This window comes from Bos taurus, chromosome 4 (assembly GCF_002263795.3).
Source record: "Bos taurus isolate L1 Dominette 01449 registration number 42190680 breed Hereford chromosome 4, ARS-UCD2.0, whole genome shotgun sequence".
In the NCBI taxonomy this organism is placed as follows: domain Eukaryota; kingdom Metazoa; phylum Chordata; class Mammalia; order Artiodactyla; family Bovidae; genus Bos; species Bos taurus.
In genome coordinates, this window is record NC_037331.1 from 46817732 (window position 1) to 46836771 (window position 19040).

At 46.4% G+C, this 19040-nt stretch overlaps 1 protein-coding gene across 15 annotated transcripts in view; it reads right to left on the minus strand.

Annotated features, from left to right (window-relative positions):
* The window catches only part of ATXN7L1 (ataxin 7 like 1), a 264853-nt gene that overhangs the window by 127409 nt on the left and 118404 nt on the right, over window positions 1-19040 (minus strand). Inside the window, exon 4 of one of the 15 annotated variants that reach the window (XM_015468944.3) lies at window positions 16419-16936. In XM_015468944.3, coding sequence (XP_015324430.1) covers window positions 16854-16936 — 83 coding nt within the window. In that variant the 3' untranslated portion in view covers window positions 16419-16853. 15 annotated transcript variants of the gene reach the window in all.

Consider the following 19040-nt stretch of genomic DNA (forward strand, 5'->3'; position numbering starts at 1 on the left):
CAGTGCACTGAGCCCACTGCCAGACACTGGGAGTGGTCAGGCAGTCTGCTGCAGAGCTGGACTTGAACCCAGCACTCTAGCTGCTGCACCAAGGGTGGGCGGGGCAGCCTCGCTCAGCGGTTCAGACTGGGAGGAAGTCTTCTCCTCAGGAATCCTCGGCTGGGTAAGGAGGCAGTGATCACCATGGCATTGGCCACACCTACAAGGTGATCTCTGCAAGGTCCCACGTGCCCCTCAGGGCAACACTGAGAAGGCAGCGATGGTGGCTGAGGTTTCTTTACTTTGGAGGCTGACCGCTGTGCCGTGTCACACGGCCGTGGTGCAGTAGCCAGGCGGTGCACGTACACATGCAGTTGGGCCTTCCAACTCCCAGCCTCCTGGCTCATCACCATAAAAGCTCACAATGCCAGAGGCAACAAAGCTTCCTTTCAGAATCAGCCAGCGAGACACCCCGGTGATTATCGGTTCCCTCTAACTCTGATAACTTCTGAGGAAATCGATCTTTCCGCCTCAGTAACAACAAAATTGGTCTTTGCATCTGTGCAAATTATGCCGATGACAGCAATCCTGAACGCTAATCAAGTATCAGTCATTGACATGAGTGGAAAATGGAGCTAGAGTCTTTACTGAATCCTTGTTTTGAGCAAAGCCAAGCAAGGGTTGTTGGAGAAAACACTCTTTTGAAATAGCACAGCTGAGTAGAAAGGGCATGAGTGTGGAGGCCCCTAAATGCACGTGCTCCCTGGGCCTCAGGTCTCCCATTTGTAAAACATGAGAACCATCACCAGCCCTCGGGTCACTGCTCATGCAGGCCTTATATAGAAGCAACGATTTATCAGACACTCAGAATAACAGGGGAGAATAAGTCTACTGGGGAGAGAGTTCCCTTTCTTGCCAAAATGTTAGCTCAGAATGTATTTCACACACACCATGTCCACACCAGGTGAATATTCTCTTTCAAATCCCATTCAGGCTTCTGAGAGATCAGGTACCTAGTCAAAGGGCTGTTCTGATTTCTGTTCATCCTTGGCCCAACTCAGATCTCACTCCCTTTAAGGACTCAGATTTCACACCTTTAAAGAGCCTTCCACTCCCAAATGCAAAACCTGAATCTAACCATGAGGAAGCATCAAGCAAACCAAATCAAAAGACATTTTACAAAACACATGACTTTGAGTCTTCACAAGGGTCAAGGCTGTGGATGGCAGACTGAAGTATGGATCATGAGTTAGGCATGCTAACTAAAGGCACAGGTCAGCCTGGATTTCCAACTTTTTTTTTTTTTTTGCTATACAGTGTAACTGGAAAAATTTGAATTACGTCCACATCAAGTATAGTAGCTTTCTACTGTTACCTAAGAGAATATCTTTGTTTCTAGGAAATACACATTGAAATATTTAGGGGTAAAGGGATATGATATTTGCAACTTACTCTCAAACTATTCAAAAATGTATAATAAATTAAAAATGTAAAAATGGATACACACACACATATGAGGAGGAGTGTTTGAACTATTTTTGCAACTTTTCTCTAAGTTTGAAATCGCCTTCCTAGCCCCAAACAGCAGCATTCCACGATTGATTGCATGGTTTCCCTTTCACTGTACAAATGTCCTTATAATGGTTTTGTTTTTTTTTAATGTGAGTGGTGTATGGGAATTCTTTTTACTCTTCATACTGGTTGACTAACAGGAAAACCATGTTACAGCTGGATGGATCCCGAGATCACCTGGTTCAGTCCCTCTAGGTGATGAGCCCAGGACCCAGGAGGGCCTTAGGCTGGCTGTCACACAGCTGACAGTGCCTGAGCTGACCCCAGAACCCAGGTCCTGACCCAAGCCCAGAGTTCTTTCTTCTCCTTCACACTGTGTGACCACACTATGCATTTGGCTGCAAAGGAGTGACAGCTGTGACAGAACATTGATCCCCTCGGCCTTTGGGGCAATGGCTGGGGCCCCGTCAGGACAGGGGTCCAGGTCCATCTCTCTGTTTATTGCAGAGGAACCATGGAATGAAAAATGTTGGGCAGCTGCTCTCATCTCATCTGTCCCCAGGGCTCTAAGGACCACCTATATGCTAATAAGGTTCAGACTCGTCTCTCTGACCCTGACCTCTGTCTGAAGTCCACAAGCCTATATCCAGCCATCTGCCAACTCCTGCCCATTGAACTGGCACATCTAATGTGACAAATGCATCCACAACCAGGTGCTAGATTGTCTCCTCCAATTCCTTGCTTTTCCTTATCTCCATCCAGTACCACCATTCACCCACTGTCCAGGCCCAAACCCAGGGGCCACCCTAGCCTCCTGCAGCTCTCTGACACCTCACAGACGATCCACCCACATATGTGCATGCTTAGTGGCTACTGTGTTCAATTCATGGGCTCTAGCCCCGGGATTTTTTAACAAGAATACTGGAAAGGGTTGCCATTCCCTTCTCCAGGGGAATCTTCCTGATCCAGAGATCGAACCTGAGTCTCCTGTGTCTCCTGTACTGGCAAGAGGATTCTTTACCACTGAACCACCTGGGAAGCACGCCTTCCAAAGACCTCCAGAACACACTTTTCCCCAGTGTCACCATCACCAGTCCAACCCAGGCCACCATGATTTCTCGCCTGAATTTCCCCAGGCACCTTCTGATGGAATCTGACCCCACCTCCCCTTTCTACTGGGTGTTCCCTACCCAGCAACCACAGTAAGCCTGTCTCTTCCCATCTAAAAGCTGTCCAATAACTTCCATCTCAGAATCAAACCCAAGTACTTACAAGAGTTTAGCTGACTGAGTCTCCATGTGTGGTCTGGTTCCTTTCTCAGGATGCTTCACCCCCAGCAGCATGGGGTGGCACCCCTCAGGCACCCAGCCCTTTGTTGTCCAGGAGAATGACCAGCTCAGTGTGCTCCAGCTTCAGGGTCTTCCCCTGCTGCCCGCTTTGCCCAGAGTCCTTCTGCCAAGTGTCCACAACGCTCTGACTTCACACTGGGCCTGGCCTCAAGCGTCTTCAGACAGGCCTTCCCTGACTAGCTCGTGTACAAGAGCACCCCCTTCCCTTTGCCACACTGACGTTTCTTCTCCTGCCATCATATACTTATTTGTTTACTGTTTCTATCCCCTAACAAGTCCCTAGAGGCTGTGAATCTACTTGGTTCCCCTGGATTCCAGCCACTGCTTGGCACATAACAGGAGCTCAATATATATGTATTAAAACTAATGAATGAACCCATTGCATTGAAAAGGTAAGGTGCAGGATGATGCATATAATATACAGTCATTCATTAAACAAGAAAAAGAAATAAGCACATTTATGCTTGCCCATCTTTAGGAGAATTTAACAGCTGTGGCCTCCAGGAGGATGAATGGGTAGCCTCAGTGGGGGGCCTTTTGGTGCTGTCTGAATTTTTCAGTAGGTATGTGCACTACTGATTCGATGAATTAAAAAAAATGTACATACATATATCTAATCATTATATACCTAAAGCAAATACAATGTTATAACAATTATATCTAAAAAAAAGCCCCCCTGTGATTAAATCCACATTTCCTCCCCCAAAGTGTAAAGGATACTTCTATCAGTATGTCAAAACATATATGCATTACAAATATAAAATCACGGTACACAAATTCCATACATACAATACATAACTTAGGATACGACTTCTTTTTCATTGTAACACAATGCAGTGTAGTTTATCAAAACCCAGGTTAAGAGACATTACATCTTGTACCTACAGTCACAGTTCTCAGAAAAATTCTACATATGCAAAAGCCCCTTCGAGACCTAAATGAAAAGTAACTGAGAAGAGGACTAAGAAAGAAGAAACAAAGGCAAACATAAAACAAGGGCTTCTCAGGTGGCACTAGTGGTAAAGAACTTGCCTGCCAACGCAGGAGACATAAGAGATGTAGGTTTGATCCCTGGGTTCTTAAGATCCCCTGGAGGAGGGTATGGCAACCCACTCCAGTATTCTTGCCTGGACAGTCCCATGGACAGAGGACCCTGGCAGGCTACAGTCCACTGGGTTGCAGAATCTGACACGACTGAAGCGACTTGGCATAGCACATATGCATATATATAAAACACATCAATACCTCCCAACCCCAAAGCCCAGCCTGGGTGGGTCCATGACTTTTCCAGGTCTGAGGGTCTTGTGACTCTCTGTTGGACCTGTTAATGTCTTGGCCACCCACCGTCATGATCATAAAATAATTATGAGAAAACAGAGTCACAGCAGACTTAGCTTCCATTTGTGGGAAGCGGCAACGGGCAGTTGTGGAATGCTGGACTTGGAATACCTGTGAGAGCGGCCCAGTTCTCTTCCTACCTGAGGGACTCTGAGCAAATTCCCTGCATGGCCTCAGTGAGTCGGGGTGTGACAAGAGGATGTGGAGGCCTGATCTGTCACCTTGGAGGTCTCTCCAGCTTCAGCAATCTGGTTCTGTTCTGATTAGATGGTGCCAGTTGGACCACATAAACAGACAGACAGACGCAATGCTTCTGAGATCCACGGAGACATAATCCTGATGTCTCAGGAATCCTCCGGCCAGACAATGACCCAGCGGCGTATCCTCCAGGGTACCTGAACCTGGCGATGACTGGGCCGGAGAACTGAGGCTCACCCTCCTGCCTTCAGAGGCTTCCTCCTCCAGTCTGGGGCTTGCAGCTTTTGCACCATGTGCCTCTGCCAGCTTTGACTAACCAAGCGAAGCAATCTGGGTGCTGCCACACACGAGTAAAAGCAAGACAACCTGAAGCCGGGTGTGGGCAGAGCTGCCTCCGTGTCCCCAGAGCCAGGCCCACCCTGGGAGACCAAGAGGAATGCGGGGCAGGCCAATTAAAGTGAGCTTCCCTTTCCTGAAAAACGCTGGAAAGAAAAGATGGCGGCGAAGAGTTCTCAGCAAGTCTGGAGAAAGGCCCTGAGGTGGGGATGGGGATGGGAGCGGGAGAGGCAACTCGTGGACACTGGACAGGGATTCTCAAATATGCTGCAGGAGAGGAAGGAAGGAAACAATGTGGACGCCCAGGAAAGAGCCTCTCACTTGGGAATGCCCCATGTTACTGTTCTCCTTATTAGATCTGTCTTGCTAACTATTTTAGCAGAAACTAATGTGAAGGTAGGTCTGTGCGCGCCCTTTGCACACGCCAGGGAGTTGGTAGAGGGGTGTTTAGGAATATGTTGGGTTTCAGAGGGGATTCCCTGTGGAATCAAAGCGTTTTCTAGATAGTCCTCCAAATAGAGTTTAGGGTATGGTTACTTCTCTGAGTTCTGCTATGAAGGATATAGAGTTTAGAGGAAGAAAAGATAAAATGAAAATACTGTAAATGAAAAGGAGAAAGAAAATGTGTCTTTCAAAAGGAGTCTGGTGATGTGTCTGTGATTTGATTTTCTCAACCGGTACTTGCTTTTGAGGTCTAATTCTGCCCTTATTTTGAAAACTCAGGAGTTCGAGACTTTGAGGCTGTCTTTTCCTGGGTGGGGGCAGGTGAGAATTAAAGGTATACAAAGTTGTCACACTCAGAAAAGGGTGACAAAAAGAGGTTGTCTAAACTCCATCCCTGGATATTAAAGAAGATATAAGACAGCATTTAGGCTGGTGGACAGACTGAAGGAGTGGCAGACCCATTCATGGGGGTATAGGTAGGGCCTGCACTTCTTTATTTCAAAAAGCCCCAGAGATAATTGTAATTCAACCCAGTTCTCTGTTGTCGCCTCTGAATCCCTCTCCCCCAGGTCCAAACTCCCTTTTGAGAACCACTGTTGGACATATTGCCTAAAAAATGAATCAGCCAGTGAGGTTTCTCCCTGCACTATTGTAAGATCTTACTGTACCTATAACAGCCATGCTCCATAGGAACCTCCTAGGCCTTCAAATAGGGCTTCCTTGGTGGCTCAGAGGTTATCTTTTTAAAAAAATTTTTCTATTTAATTGCAGGCCAGAACAGGGTATAGATTAAGAACACTTCAGAAAGAAGCTGAGATGGAAAAGTCTGTCTTCATGCCAAAGGAAGATAAAGTCCCAATTCCCAGCTCCAGGGCCTGCTCTGTCACCCACCAGTTTGTGTTTCGAACAATGTCTTTGTGAGCAGTTACATATGACGGATGATATAATTTTATATTTACAATTGTACTTTCAAAAATGCCACCTTTATCAATCATCATCCTCAAAATCCGTAAGAGGCCCCTCACTGCTCCTTAAAATAAAGCACTCACTCTGAAAGTGGGTTTTCCTTCTTTCTCAGTTGGTGTCCAAAGCCTTCTGTGGTCTGGCTCCAAGGTGAAGTTCCTAACTGTCCTGCCACACACTCCTATCACTGCCAGCTGGCCCGGTGCCCCACTGTTTCATATTCCTCTTCAGGGCTGCAGTAACTGCAGGGAACTGTATCATTAGGGTTATAGATGCATCTTGACTATTCCCCAACTGCTGGATTTTATGCTTCTCTTCTCTGAATACTGCTATGAAGAATATAAGCTATCAGCTAGTCCAGTGAATTTTGGCCAGTCACTGGAATATGGAATTATGAGGGAGGGGAAGGTGGGACTTATTTTATTTGATCGAGGTATAACATGCATACAAGAGATGCTATAAATCACAGATGTGTCACCTGTGATTCGTACTTTGGATGTACAAAACACCCTCATGTAACAGCACTCAGATCAAGAAACAGAAGCTACCAGCACCCCAGAAAAGCTTGGGTAAAGGAAGCTTTTTAAATCTGACACATTTAAAACAACTATGCGGCTGCTGACAAGCACTCAGTCCAACTCTTTGGGACCCCATGGACTATAGCTCACCAGGTTCCTCTGTCCATGGGATTTTCCAGGCAAGAATACTGGAGTGGGTTGCCATTTCCTCCTTTAGGGGATCTTCCTGGCCCGGGGATGGAACCCACATCTCTTGCATCTCCTGCATCTCCTGCACTGGCAGGTGGATTCTTTACCACTAGCACCAGCTGGGAAGCTTCCAAGAGCAACTACACTCTAACAACAACAACAGCAACAAATTCTCACTTTCAGCCCCAATCCTTGAGATTCTGATTCCTAAATGTGGAGCGAAGCCCAAGAATTCGCACGTTTAAGATCTCCCCAGGGGTTTCCCACGTATCACCAGGCCTGGATACTACCAATCTACTTAAGGTTTTCAAATCACCCTTGAGATGTCACCCAGGGGCTGGCGGTGGAGACAGGGAGCTGTCAAACCTGCCTTCCTCTTTAGTCAGAGCCACGGGCATCTCCTTCTTAAACAGGATGTCTCTCTGTGGATACAGACAATCCCTTAATCCTCAATTTTGAAAGCCACCTGTATTAGTCAGCATTTGATCCAAGAAGCAAACCTACAAGAATGGATCTGAACATACAGGTATATGTACCTGTGTATCTATGGGTCTATTCCAAGTATTTGACCTTTTGCAACAGCAATTGCTATTTAAAAGGCCTCTATAAGGCTGTTGCTTTTGCATCTGATGATGGAGTGTGAAGTCCACAGGGCAGGCATTGGGAAGAAAAGAGGACAGAAAGTGACAGAGATCAAGAACAATTTGGAACTCATAAGCTTTAACTGGAACCCCACGAGGATGAACTGAAACTTCTGTCCATTCTTTATACCTTTGATTTCCATGTTATGCATGTTCCCACAGAAGCCAGAGGCCTTCAAGAAACTAAACACACAGACTTGGTCCTGGAGTCGGACAGGCTGAATGAGGATCCGGGGAAGGTGGAGCAACTGCAGGTCTGGCCTCTGCCCACCAGCGAGGTGAGCGGCCAACTGGCAACAGCACATGTGGTACAAAATGGCTGCTGCTGTGCCTTCCTCCTCCAGGTCTCCATGGCCCAGTCAGTGAGCAGCCCACAGCATAGGGACTTCTGGGAAATGTAGTTTAATCCAGCCAGGTCTGTATAGTCAAAGCTATGGTTTTTCCTGTAGTCATGTATAGATATGAGAGTTGGACCGTAAAAAAGGCTGAGGGCCTAAGAATTGATGCTTTTGAACCGTGGTGTTAGAAAAGACTCTTGAGAGTCCCTTGGACTGCAAGGAGACCAAACTAGTCCATCCTAAAGGAAATCAACCCTGAACATTCATTGGAAGGACTGATGCTAAAGCTGAAGCTGTGATACTTTGGCCATCTGTTGTGAAGAGCTGACTCACTAGAAAAGACCCTGATGCTGGGAAAGACTGAAAGCAGGAGGAGAGGGGACAACAGAGGACGAGATGGTTGGATGGCACCACCGACTCAGTGCACATGGTTTAAGCAAGCTCTGGGAGATGGGAAGGACAGGGAAGCCTGGCGTGCTACAGTCCACGGGGTTGCAAAGGGTCGGATATGACTGAGCGACTCAACAACAACAACCAGCCAGGTCAACACCTGAAAAGCCACTACCACCCATCTGATCACTGGTTCTCAAGCTTGGCTGCACACTGAAACCAAGGTGGAGTTTTAAAAAACTGATGCCAGTTTTCAAACCTGCCAACAGGATATGTGAATGCTGCCCAGGTTGCCCTAACATGCAGTCAAGGCTGACAGACTGATGTGAACCTCAGTGCTATCCCCAAGCCAGGATAACAGAAGGCAAATTTTACTCTTGTTTCGCCCTAAGAGAAGCATTAAAAGACCTGGTTATTTTTCTGAAGATCCTAAAATGTTTTTCTCCTTATCCTGCCTTCTGGCATCTGTCTGCCCTCCCTTCTTGAACCTAGCCACAATCGTCCTCAGCACATTGGCTGCGTGTGTCTTGGACAAAGCCCTTCTTAGTTATCTTCCCAGTCTAAGTGGATCAGAAGCATGGTGGGCAGATCCTGAGATCATCCCAAAGTAATCATAGTGAACTGCAGTCTCAGAGGTTTTCACTGGTAAGCTTCTAAATAAAGTATCTCTTCCTCCTAGGCATAGACTAATTAAATGATTATAACACTGCAAAGTGGTCAGTGAACGCTTAACCACTGTAACATGAGCCAGTGTTGGCAAGAGCCAGTGCGGTGAGCACGTGAGTCACTAAGCTGCCACTGCGAGACCAGGGACTGAACCTGGGCCACGGCAATGAAAGCCTGGAGTCCTAACACTAGGCCACCAGGGAATTCCTGCTGGGTCCTTCTTAAGGATGGCTGAAAAAGGAGCCCAAGAGGGGTCACCGCAGGAAAGGAAGTAGGAAAAGGGTGGGGGCTGAGAAGAGCATGGGTTCACATTCCTCCCATACCACTAACTAGTGGAGGAGCCCTGGGCAAGTCACCGACTTAGAAGTCAATGCTTCTAAGCCCCAGGACCAGCCCTGCCTCTCTCATGCAGTCACAGAGAGAGTCTCAGAAGAGATGTAAGAGAAGCTAGAGGGAAGAAAGTCCCACAACACGGACATTTGTCTGTGCAAGGCAGTAGTGTTAACTCTGCTACAACACTGTGTCATGGAACAGTTCTCTAGATTATGGATTATTTAGATCCTTGTTTTCCTTCTTCTGTCTATGATGCGGTTATTTCTAAGGAGATCCACTGAACTGTGAGAATGACACCATTGGTTAGATGAGGTCTTTGGGATTTCCTTTGCGTTTCTATTATTTATGCTCTCCCCCTCCTTCCCATAGCAGACAGTGAAGACTGCTGGGCCACCGCAGTCTATACTCGGTAAGTTTGCACAGAGAGAACCTTTCTAAGACATAACAGTGAAATAACCTTTTCCAGCATCTTTGTGAAGTGAAACTGAAACTGGAGAAGGATCAAGCAGTGCTACATATTTTTACTGAACCAAGTTTATTATTTAAGGTAGATATTTCTGTGCCGGAATTAGGCTTTAAGCTCCTTGAGGGCAAGGGCTGACTCCAGATCCCACGTCATGTGGATCTGCACCAGAGCCAAGGGCAGTGCAGCAGAAAAGACACTGGGGGCGGGGAGCCCGAGCTCCAGGTTCTGGGCATAGTCCTGCCGCTCAAAAGTCATCAGTCACCCTCTCAGCCTCAGTTCTTCCTCTATAAAGTGGAAGTTACCTATTTCATGGGATTTTAGACAACGTGAATTTAGACAGTGTGTGGGAAAATACTTCTGTGACCCCAAAGTGCTGAGCCAGTGGGAGAAATGTGCTAAGAGCTGTCACTTCTCAGAAACGAGATACTGGCCGATTTTCTTGTTGAAGACAGGGAGGCTCAGAGCGGAGGGGGTCAACCTCAGGCCTCAGACGAGGAGATGCTCGGGGTGGAGGGGACCAGGAGAGCGATGTCCCCAGAAGTCTGCAGTGACCAGAGCAACAGCAGTGGCTTTCTCATCACCCACCTGTGCTCCCCCTGCTGCTGCAAGCTGTTTGTTGGCCTGGTTCCTTGTTTATTCATTTGTTCATCAAGTGTGCTTTGTTTTTTAATTTTTAAAATATTTATTTAAATATTTTAAAATATTTATTTACTTTCATCTGTGTTGGGTATTCGTTGCTTCGTGGACTTTCTCTAGTTGGGGTGAGCAGGGGCTACTCTTGCAGGGCACTGGCTTCTCATTGCAGCGGCTTTTCTTGCTGCGGAGCATAGGCTCTGGCGCGCCAGGCTTCAGCAGCTGTGGCTCTCGGGCCATAGAGCACAGGCTCGATAGTTGTAGCGCACGGCCTAGGGTCCGCCTCACACCTCACAGCATGTGGAATCTTCTGGAGTCAAATATCGAACCCATGTCTCCTGCACTGGCAGGTGGATTCTTTACCACTGAGCTACCAGGGAAGCCCAGCTCATCAGGTTTTTATTGAGCATCTACTCTGTGCCATGCCCTGTGCTGGAGGCTGAGAATTGAATGGTTAGCAAACCAGGATGAAGCCCCTGCCCTCAAGGAGCTGACCTACCCTACTGACTCCCAACAGGCTGGACTCAGGCTTCCGCACTGACAGAGTTGGACAACTAGCTTCACGAAGCTGCCCCAGAGACAGGTGTAAATGTTGTGTTTTAGTGAGATTCTAGACTGAAGCTAAAAAATATCAACATGTTGAGGCCAGATCTGCTGAGAAGAGAAAGAAGAAAAGGTAAACTCCCAACTCCCTTTCAGGTCTTCCCTTACTGGGCTCCTACCTCAGGTTTCCAGAGTCCTGTTCTTTATGACTTCACCCTCTATTGAAGTGAACTCTCATCTAACTCATTCAAACTAAGATGGCAAATGCCTTGGTGAAAGCCTTGAGGTAAAGGAATGACATCCCAACTGGAGGAACAGGTCTTTCAGAGGTCACCCTAAAATCACATTAGGGTGGCCACTTCAGACTGGCACCTGCAGGGACCACAGAGAGGGAGAAAGTGGGAGACTAACAGCCGGGATGAGTAAAGTAAGCAAACCCCCGTGATCTTTATTTATTGGCTACTATGGTGAGGCTTGTGGGATCTTAGTTCCCCAACCAAGGATTGAACCCAGACCCTGAGCAGTGAAAGTCTAGAGTCCTTACCACTCTGGACCACCAGGGAATTTCCCCCTGCGGTCTTTAAAGGTGACCCCAGGTCAGCGAGGTGTGAGGGCGGGAGCAACGTGGCTGTCGTCAGAGTTCTAGGCTTTGTTTTAGGTGAGGAAGGCTTGTGGGTGTGTAACCCATGACAGCTTAGACGGTAAAGCATCCGCCTGCAATGTGGGAGACCTGGGTTCGATTCCTTGGTTGGGAAGATCCCCTGGAGGAGGGGATGGCAGCCAACTCTGGCATACTTGCCTGGAGACTCCCCATGGACAGAGGAGCCTGGTGGGCTACAGTCCATGGGGTCGCAAAGAGTGGGACACAACTGAGCAACTAAGCACAGCACAACCCATGATGAAAAGCAAAGAACTAGATCCTTGACTATGGAAAAAAAGGAGGGAAAAAAGAAAGACCAGGAGGTCTTCAGCAGCCAGAACCCATGAAATCTCCACCAATCGATCTTCTTTTCCTTTTCGATTTTGACAGAACTGCCAGGCAACTCCACTGGTGCCCTTCCAGCTGGAATTGCGGTATTCCTCTTTGTGAGAAAGTAAGACATATTTTAGTACAAGCCAAAGTCAAATTCCTTAAAGACTATAGGTAATGTGAACCCCAAGCAGACTCATTAAATGAAAACTTTGTTCTGTAAAATAACGTACAAACACTCAAACCTGCACAAAACAAATGGGCAAACATCCTCTGGACACCAGGTGCAGGAAGAGAACCTCGCCAGCCCCCAGGGCCCCTCCACACGTCTATCCTATCCCTATCCCAATCACAGCTCCTCCCCACTTCCAAAGCAGCCACGCTCTTGACTTACGTGTTTGTTTCCATGCGTTTATTTATGGTTTTATCACCCTAGTGTGTATCCTTAGACACTGTCACTTAGTTTTACCCATTTTGTAGACATCTTTTATGCTACTTTTAAGTGACCACTTCCTTCCATCTATTTCCCTTATCATTTATCTGTTGAAAACTCAGGCCATCTAATCTGCAGTTTCCTACTGTCTGGGTTTTGCCCTTGGTGCTTGCCAACACATCCAAGGGCATGATTTCTTAATACAAATAACTTCCCATTAAAAAAAACAACTGGTACACAAGCCATGTTTTTAAGGAGGGCACAAACCACCATAATCGCTTTCTCAGGAGTATGTGGGCAAAGGGAGCTCTCACAATAGAGGTAATGAGGCAAGGAGAAAAAAAATGTGATCTGGGGAGAGCTCTCTGTGGAACTAGTGATTTATGAAGGTTTTTTTGCAATTGGAAGTGACCAGGGAATGTTTCTCTTTAATGTTTTCCACTATAGTTTGCTTTAGTAGGAAACATATTTGCAGTGGGGTCTGGCATCACGTTATGCTCCAGGGTCCAGGGTTGTATCCCATTAGGTTTTATCAGAGATGACTGCATAATAGGAATCTGGATGTAGTAAAAACCTAAGGAATCTAAACCACTAACCAGACTCACCAAATGTAATAAATATAAATGATAGATGAAAGGAAGATAGATCTGGCCATTTACTTACGGTTTGGAGCAATAAAAGCAAGCTTTAAATTTTTTTCTTTTCTCTCATCTTAGCAGGCAGTCCCATGAACATACTTATTAGCATTTTCAAAAAGGCTTTATCAAATATTGACTTAATAAAGAAGTGTATCCACTTAACGGTGACCTCCAGACACCCCCATTAAGTTCAGGACCCTAAATTATATGCTCCAGGGCTATGGCACCCACACAATTGAGAAAAGAAATGAATGGGGTCATACATGGAGATGGGAGGATTTTTAAAGCTTAAAATTAAATATGTATGTGGACTGTTTTGATTTGCACAGGAAAAAAAAGCTCCCAAACTGATGGATATAATAAAAAATTAAAAAGTCAAGGCACTCTTAAAATACACATACTATAGATAAAATAGATAACCAACAAGGACCCACGGTACAGCACAGGGAATTAAACTCAATGTCTTATAATAATCTATAACAGAATAGAATGTAAAAATAAAAAGAATATATATGTGTGTGTATAACTGAATCACTTTACTGTATACCTGAAACTAACACAGCATTGTAAATTGACTATACTTCAACAATTTTTTTTTTAAAGACAAGAGATAACAATAACAACAAAAAAAGTCAAAGTACTCTTCAAACCCAGTTGGCCTTTGAAACTTCACTACAGCGTTGCTTGTAAAACCATAAAAGGGGCCTAAATAACAGCGGGTTGGGGGGGGTTGACAAAAGAAATTAGGCAGAGGACTTAACTGATCCCATTCTGGTTCTATATTCTCCGTGCTTCCTCTGATTCTTTTAGGGACTGTATTTGTGAAAGAAATCAGGAATGTGTATCCTTCTTCCTGCCAACAGTGCAGAGAAGGAGCCAGAGGGTGGCGGGGGGTGGGAGGAGATAATCAGGAGCAGGACTTAGTGTAGATTTGACAGCCAGGTTGATTTCTGTCCCGGGCTCAGGAGTTTTTAAAATCTGCTTGCAAGATTGATTTCTACTCTTAGCATGTAGAGGGTAAAGTGATTTCCAACCCTGGTTTTTACAACGCTCTAGGGTATTTCCAATGATTACAATGTGTGTCTTTAAAATTCCCCAAACTAAATTAATCTGAATTCATTGAAAAGGCAAATATGATTCAAAAACTTTTTTTGCTAGTTATTGTCTCGTTTACCTTTCTAAAGTGTTTGATACTCCCTGGAATTCCTTCCTGCTTGGGCTCTGTGACAGTGTTACTCAGATGTTTCAGGTCTAACTGCTTGCCTTCCTGGCTGGCCTCTGCTTCTCTTCCAGGCCTCATCTTGGATCACTAGGAATTCCACAGAGTTCTTTTCTTGGCCCTGCCCCATTCCCACCCCAGCCCCCACCCCAAAAGCCCTTTATGAACTCCTCAAGATTTCCAATTCCAGCCTCTAAGAGCTATTTGCTGTATGAAATACCCACCATGGGAAATTCCTCAAGGGTAGCCAGGCTGGGGCTCAGCAGCGATGCTCAAAGATAGAGGAGATCTTGGAAAAGGGGTTAAATCTATCATGACTTCTGGGTTTCTATTAACTCACTTCTAAGTCTGGGTTGGGCTCAACCTAAGCATGTTACATGCATTATGGCATTTAATCTTCACACCACCTCTCCGAGGAAGCATGATTATAGGCATCTTCTACACTTGAGATCTAAGCTAGGCGACAGCGGGCTCTAAATGAAGCAGCTGGGCTGTGAGCCATCACACTCTTCTGTCTGAAGCACTGGCGATCTTATCCTTTATTTCTGGACAAACAGACTGGCTGGATCAGGGCCTGGCCGGAAGGTGAGCCCAAGCCCTACCACGATGCAGAAGCAGCCAATCAAAAGGACAGGAACTCAGCCAGTTAGTGTGTGTGTGTGTGTGTGTGTGTGTGTGTGTTTTACAGTGACTTACTCTGCATGGACGGTTGTGGTAAAAGTGAGGTGTCATCACAGGGACAGAAAAACGCACAGAGTAATGAGCAATTGCCATCAGAGCTCACACCACTGGTCCCTGCCTACACATACGGCCCTATTCTGACTGAAAGGCAGGGAGTAAAAAGTGAAACAACCCTTGAAACTGAAACCAGATTATCCATGGCAATTAATTAAATATCAATGTTTTCTAGGCCTTATTAAAGTAAGTGTTTAGTGTATTTTCTTATCCTCTGACGTTCACTTCTTCACTTGTCAGCACCTGCTGGCAGCAGCTGGAGTAATCCGACCAGCTCTGCTGTATATGCGAATCAATTTGATTTCCCCCCAAAAGATTAAAAATCAGTAGAGTGATTTGCAAATAAGGCATGTCACTGAAAGCACCAACAATAAGACAGGGTTGAGGAGGACACGCCCTCAGGTCATCACTGACTTCCTTCTACCCAAAGTAAATGATTTCTTCCCTACCTCATTCTTCTTGCCTGCTCTACTTACTGTATGTGATATTCTGGGCGATCAAAAGACTCCTCCTACTTTTTGAAAAATTCGCTCCTCTTTTGGCTTCCAGCATGCTGTCCTTACGCCAGGTTCCCTTCTTGGCTCTTGTGCTGGTTCTATAACTGATAATCTGTTCACCCATCCATCCATCCATCCATCTTACAGATGTTTAATGACCCAATATACCACGCATGAGCAAAATGATAGGACATCTTTATGCCTGGTTTTACAGCTGAAAATGTTTTTATATTATTTTATTAATTTCTTGCTACAACCATGTGAGGTGGCTGTTAGTACCACCACTTTAGAGGAAGAAACAGGCTCTGAAAGGATCTGGGATTTATTCATACCAGCATAGCCAGCAGGTGGCAGAGTATGGACATGAATTCAGGTTTTTCTTGCCAGTAATTCACAATGGTACTCTCTTACATACTGACTGGTCAAGTAGAATTTTTAAACTAGTCTCATTATTCCTAATGAAATGTCATGATACCTATTCAATGCCTAGTTATTAAAACTGTGATAGACCCTGGGGAATTCAAAGTCTGGGTTCCTACTCTCACAGAGCTTGTGGCCCTGTTGTTATTATTGAGTTGCTATGTCGTGTCCGACTCTTTTGCAACTCCATGGACTGCAGCCTTCCAGGCTCCCCTGTCCATGGGATTTCCCGGGCAAGAATACTGGAGTGGGTTGCCATTTCCTTCTCCATGGGGTCTTCTCGATCCAGGGATCATACCCGCGTCTCCTGCATTGGCAGGTGGATTCTTTACCACTGAGCTACCGGAGAAGCTCATTGTGGCCTAGTAGGGGAGACATGAATTATAAGTTCATACCACAAACATTTGTTTTTAAGGTATGAGGGAGAGTGGACTAAGTCACGACAATCAGGAAGTCTTCTAAGAGGAGGTAATCATTAAAATGCATTCTGAAAGATGAGTCAGTTTCAGGAAGAGGGGATGAAAGAAAATCATACACAGAGAAGGAAAAGCATGTGCAAGGGCCCCCTGGCAGGAATACCCAGTGTGCTGAGATTTTGAAGGCCAGTTTGACTGGCACAGAGAGACTGAAAGGGAGCCCGGCACAGGATGTAGTTCAGACCACACAAGACTTTGTAGCCATGATAATGATTTTTACTTTTAGCTTCAGAGCAATGGGAAGACACAAGGCAGGAGAATGACATGATTAACTTTTCTGGTTCTCACTTCTGTGTGCAGAATGAATTGCAGAGGAACAAGAGTGGAAGCAGGGAAAAACAGCTGGCGGGCTTTTGCAGTTGTCCAGGCGAGAGGTGATGATAGCTTGGACCAGGGTGGTGGTGGTGGTGGACATGGAGAGAGGAATCCCACGGGTGCCCCCTGTTCTGCTCCAGCCCATTTTCTCCCTAAACCCTGTCACCAGAATGTGCTCACGAATTTGCAGTACATGGAAGCTTGTCCACACTTTGGGGCTCGGCGGGAGTCTCCTCTTCCAGGAAGCCTTCTCCAGACAATGCCAGTTCTCTGAGTTCTTTCAGAAGTTGAGTCTATCTTCTGTATCATTCATTTCACATCTGCTTCTTCTCTATGGCTTGGATGTCCTCTGGTCCATTCCTGAAGATGCCTTCATTTCTCTTGTCTTGCTTTCTCCCTTTAGAAAGTAAATGCTTTGTTGGCATTTGCTGAATGGTATCAACAGGGCTCCTTTGGAAATTACATTTGTAAATGATTATTCATGCCAATTGCCTTTTTTCCCCCTAAATTAAACACTGGTTACTTTAAATCTGTCTTCGTGATCTCGTTCTATCAAAATGTATGTCCCATTTTTCTATTCTTTCCTTTCAACTCTTTTCCATATATCTCCTACTAGAAAGCAGCTTCAGGGGAATGAAGTAGGGGTGGGGGGCAGGAGTGTAATTAAACAGGGGCTATCTGACCAGAATTCCTATACCTTTTAATGGGGTATTTGATTAATTCTTTCCACAGGCACCATTATTCATGCCTTGATGGAATCTCATTTTATAGCCCTTAATACATGGACCCAATTTATCCACATCACATTGTATTCTAATACTTGTCATCCAAGTTATTAGCTATCTCCTTCTCAGTGTAAAATCATCAGCAAGTTTGATTAGCTTATTCCCTGGGGATGATGGGGGAGATAAGAAGAGACATAGTACAATATGACCACCAACAGTTTGGCATCCTCAAGAGCAGACAGCTAAACAGAATCCACTTACGGAGCTGGGGTGGCTACGTAAGCATCTGTCCTCGCCCCCGTGGGAGGTCATCTGTGTGGTACCCAGGAGCCATAGCCACAGAGGGCTGGCCGCTGTCATGCCTGGTGGTACTGAGCCATTATCCTGAGTGGGATCACTTCAATAAAAAGGAACAAGGTTTTTCCCCCTCCTGCTACATAACACCCCCTGCCCCCCAAATATCATTCCTGAGAGGCACAGCTCGGAAGCTCCTCTTTATTCCAGAACACCACTGCAGCCTGCGACCCCTGTTCTTCCCCTTCTGGGGACCTGGCGGGCAGACCATCTACAAGGAGACACACCGTGCTGTGTAGCGCTCTCTCATCAGTGCAGAGTTGGTTCTAAGCAGCTAGCCTCCCCTTCCTCTTCTTTGGAACCAAGCCTGAGCCTTGGGACTCAGAGGTGGCTTCATTCCTTTCTAAGCGAGAGAGAAGGGGCCTGCATGGCGCCTACAGGACAGTGGGATCAAAGCCCACAGAGAGTTTCGAATGCCTCTTCCCATCCCCCTCAACCTGTCCTCAACTCAGTCAGGCAAAACCGCCAGAGCCAGCTCTAGGGTCCTTTGAAAAGCTCCCACCGCCTTTCAGCAAAGGCCCTTCAGCAATCACCCTGGTGTTCTCCTGACCCAGCAAGAGGAGGATGAATGGCGCTTTCTCTTTGTGGTGGCACTCCTTCAGGAGGTGGCACCTCACCACCCTCCCTTCACATGTGGGCTGGGCATCGTGACTCGTTCTTAAAGGACAGAATCAGGCAGGGGTGACTGACAGTGAGTCACTTCTGAGATGAGCTCATCAATGGCATTTTGACTCCCCTTCCTGGTTCTCAGGTTGTTGGTTCTGAGGGCAGTGAGCCTCTGCAGTGTCAGCAGCCCGAGGGGGAGGCCTAAGGTACTGAGACTGAGGGACCAAGGCCTCTGGCCAAGAGCCAGGCGACTGAACCACCTGGGAAGTGGGTCTGCTCACACCACCAAGCCTTCAGACGACAGCAATTCTGAACAACAGCCTGGTGGCGACCTCATGAGAGACTCTGAGCCAGAACCACCCAATTAAGCCACTTCCACATCTTGACCATAAATATTGTTTGTTTTGAGATGCTAAATGTTGGGGTCATTTGTTATGTAGCAATAGGGCACTAAATGCTCTCAATATGTCAAGCTCAAGGGAGGCCTTCGTCCCCTCCCTTCCCTCAATTGCCCTCTCAGGTTCCATCTCGATGTTCTCTGAATTCAGGGAGCCTGGTATCCCTCTGGTGCCTCTACTGGCCCATCCCTGGCCTTTACTGTGTGTCCTCACGGTCTCGAAAGCTCTTTCCCCACAAAAGCGGATACAAGGGAGGAGCCCCCCCAAGGCTGGGTTTGGAATTCTAGCTCCTGGCCTGCCATCCAAAGTGACATCTGGAACTAGAAGAATGACTCTCTGCAGAGAGCAGCCTTCCTCAGGCCATGAAACTCCCTCTTGTTTCTGAACCCGGTGGGGCTTAATGACTTCACTCAGGCTG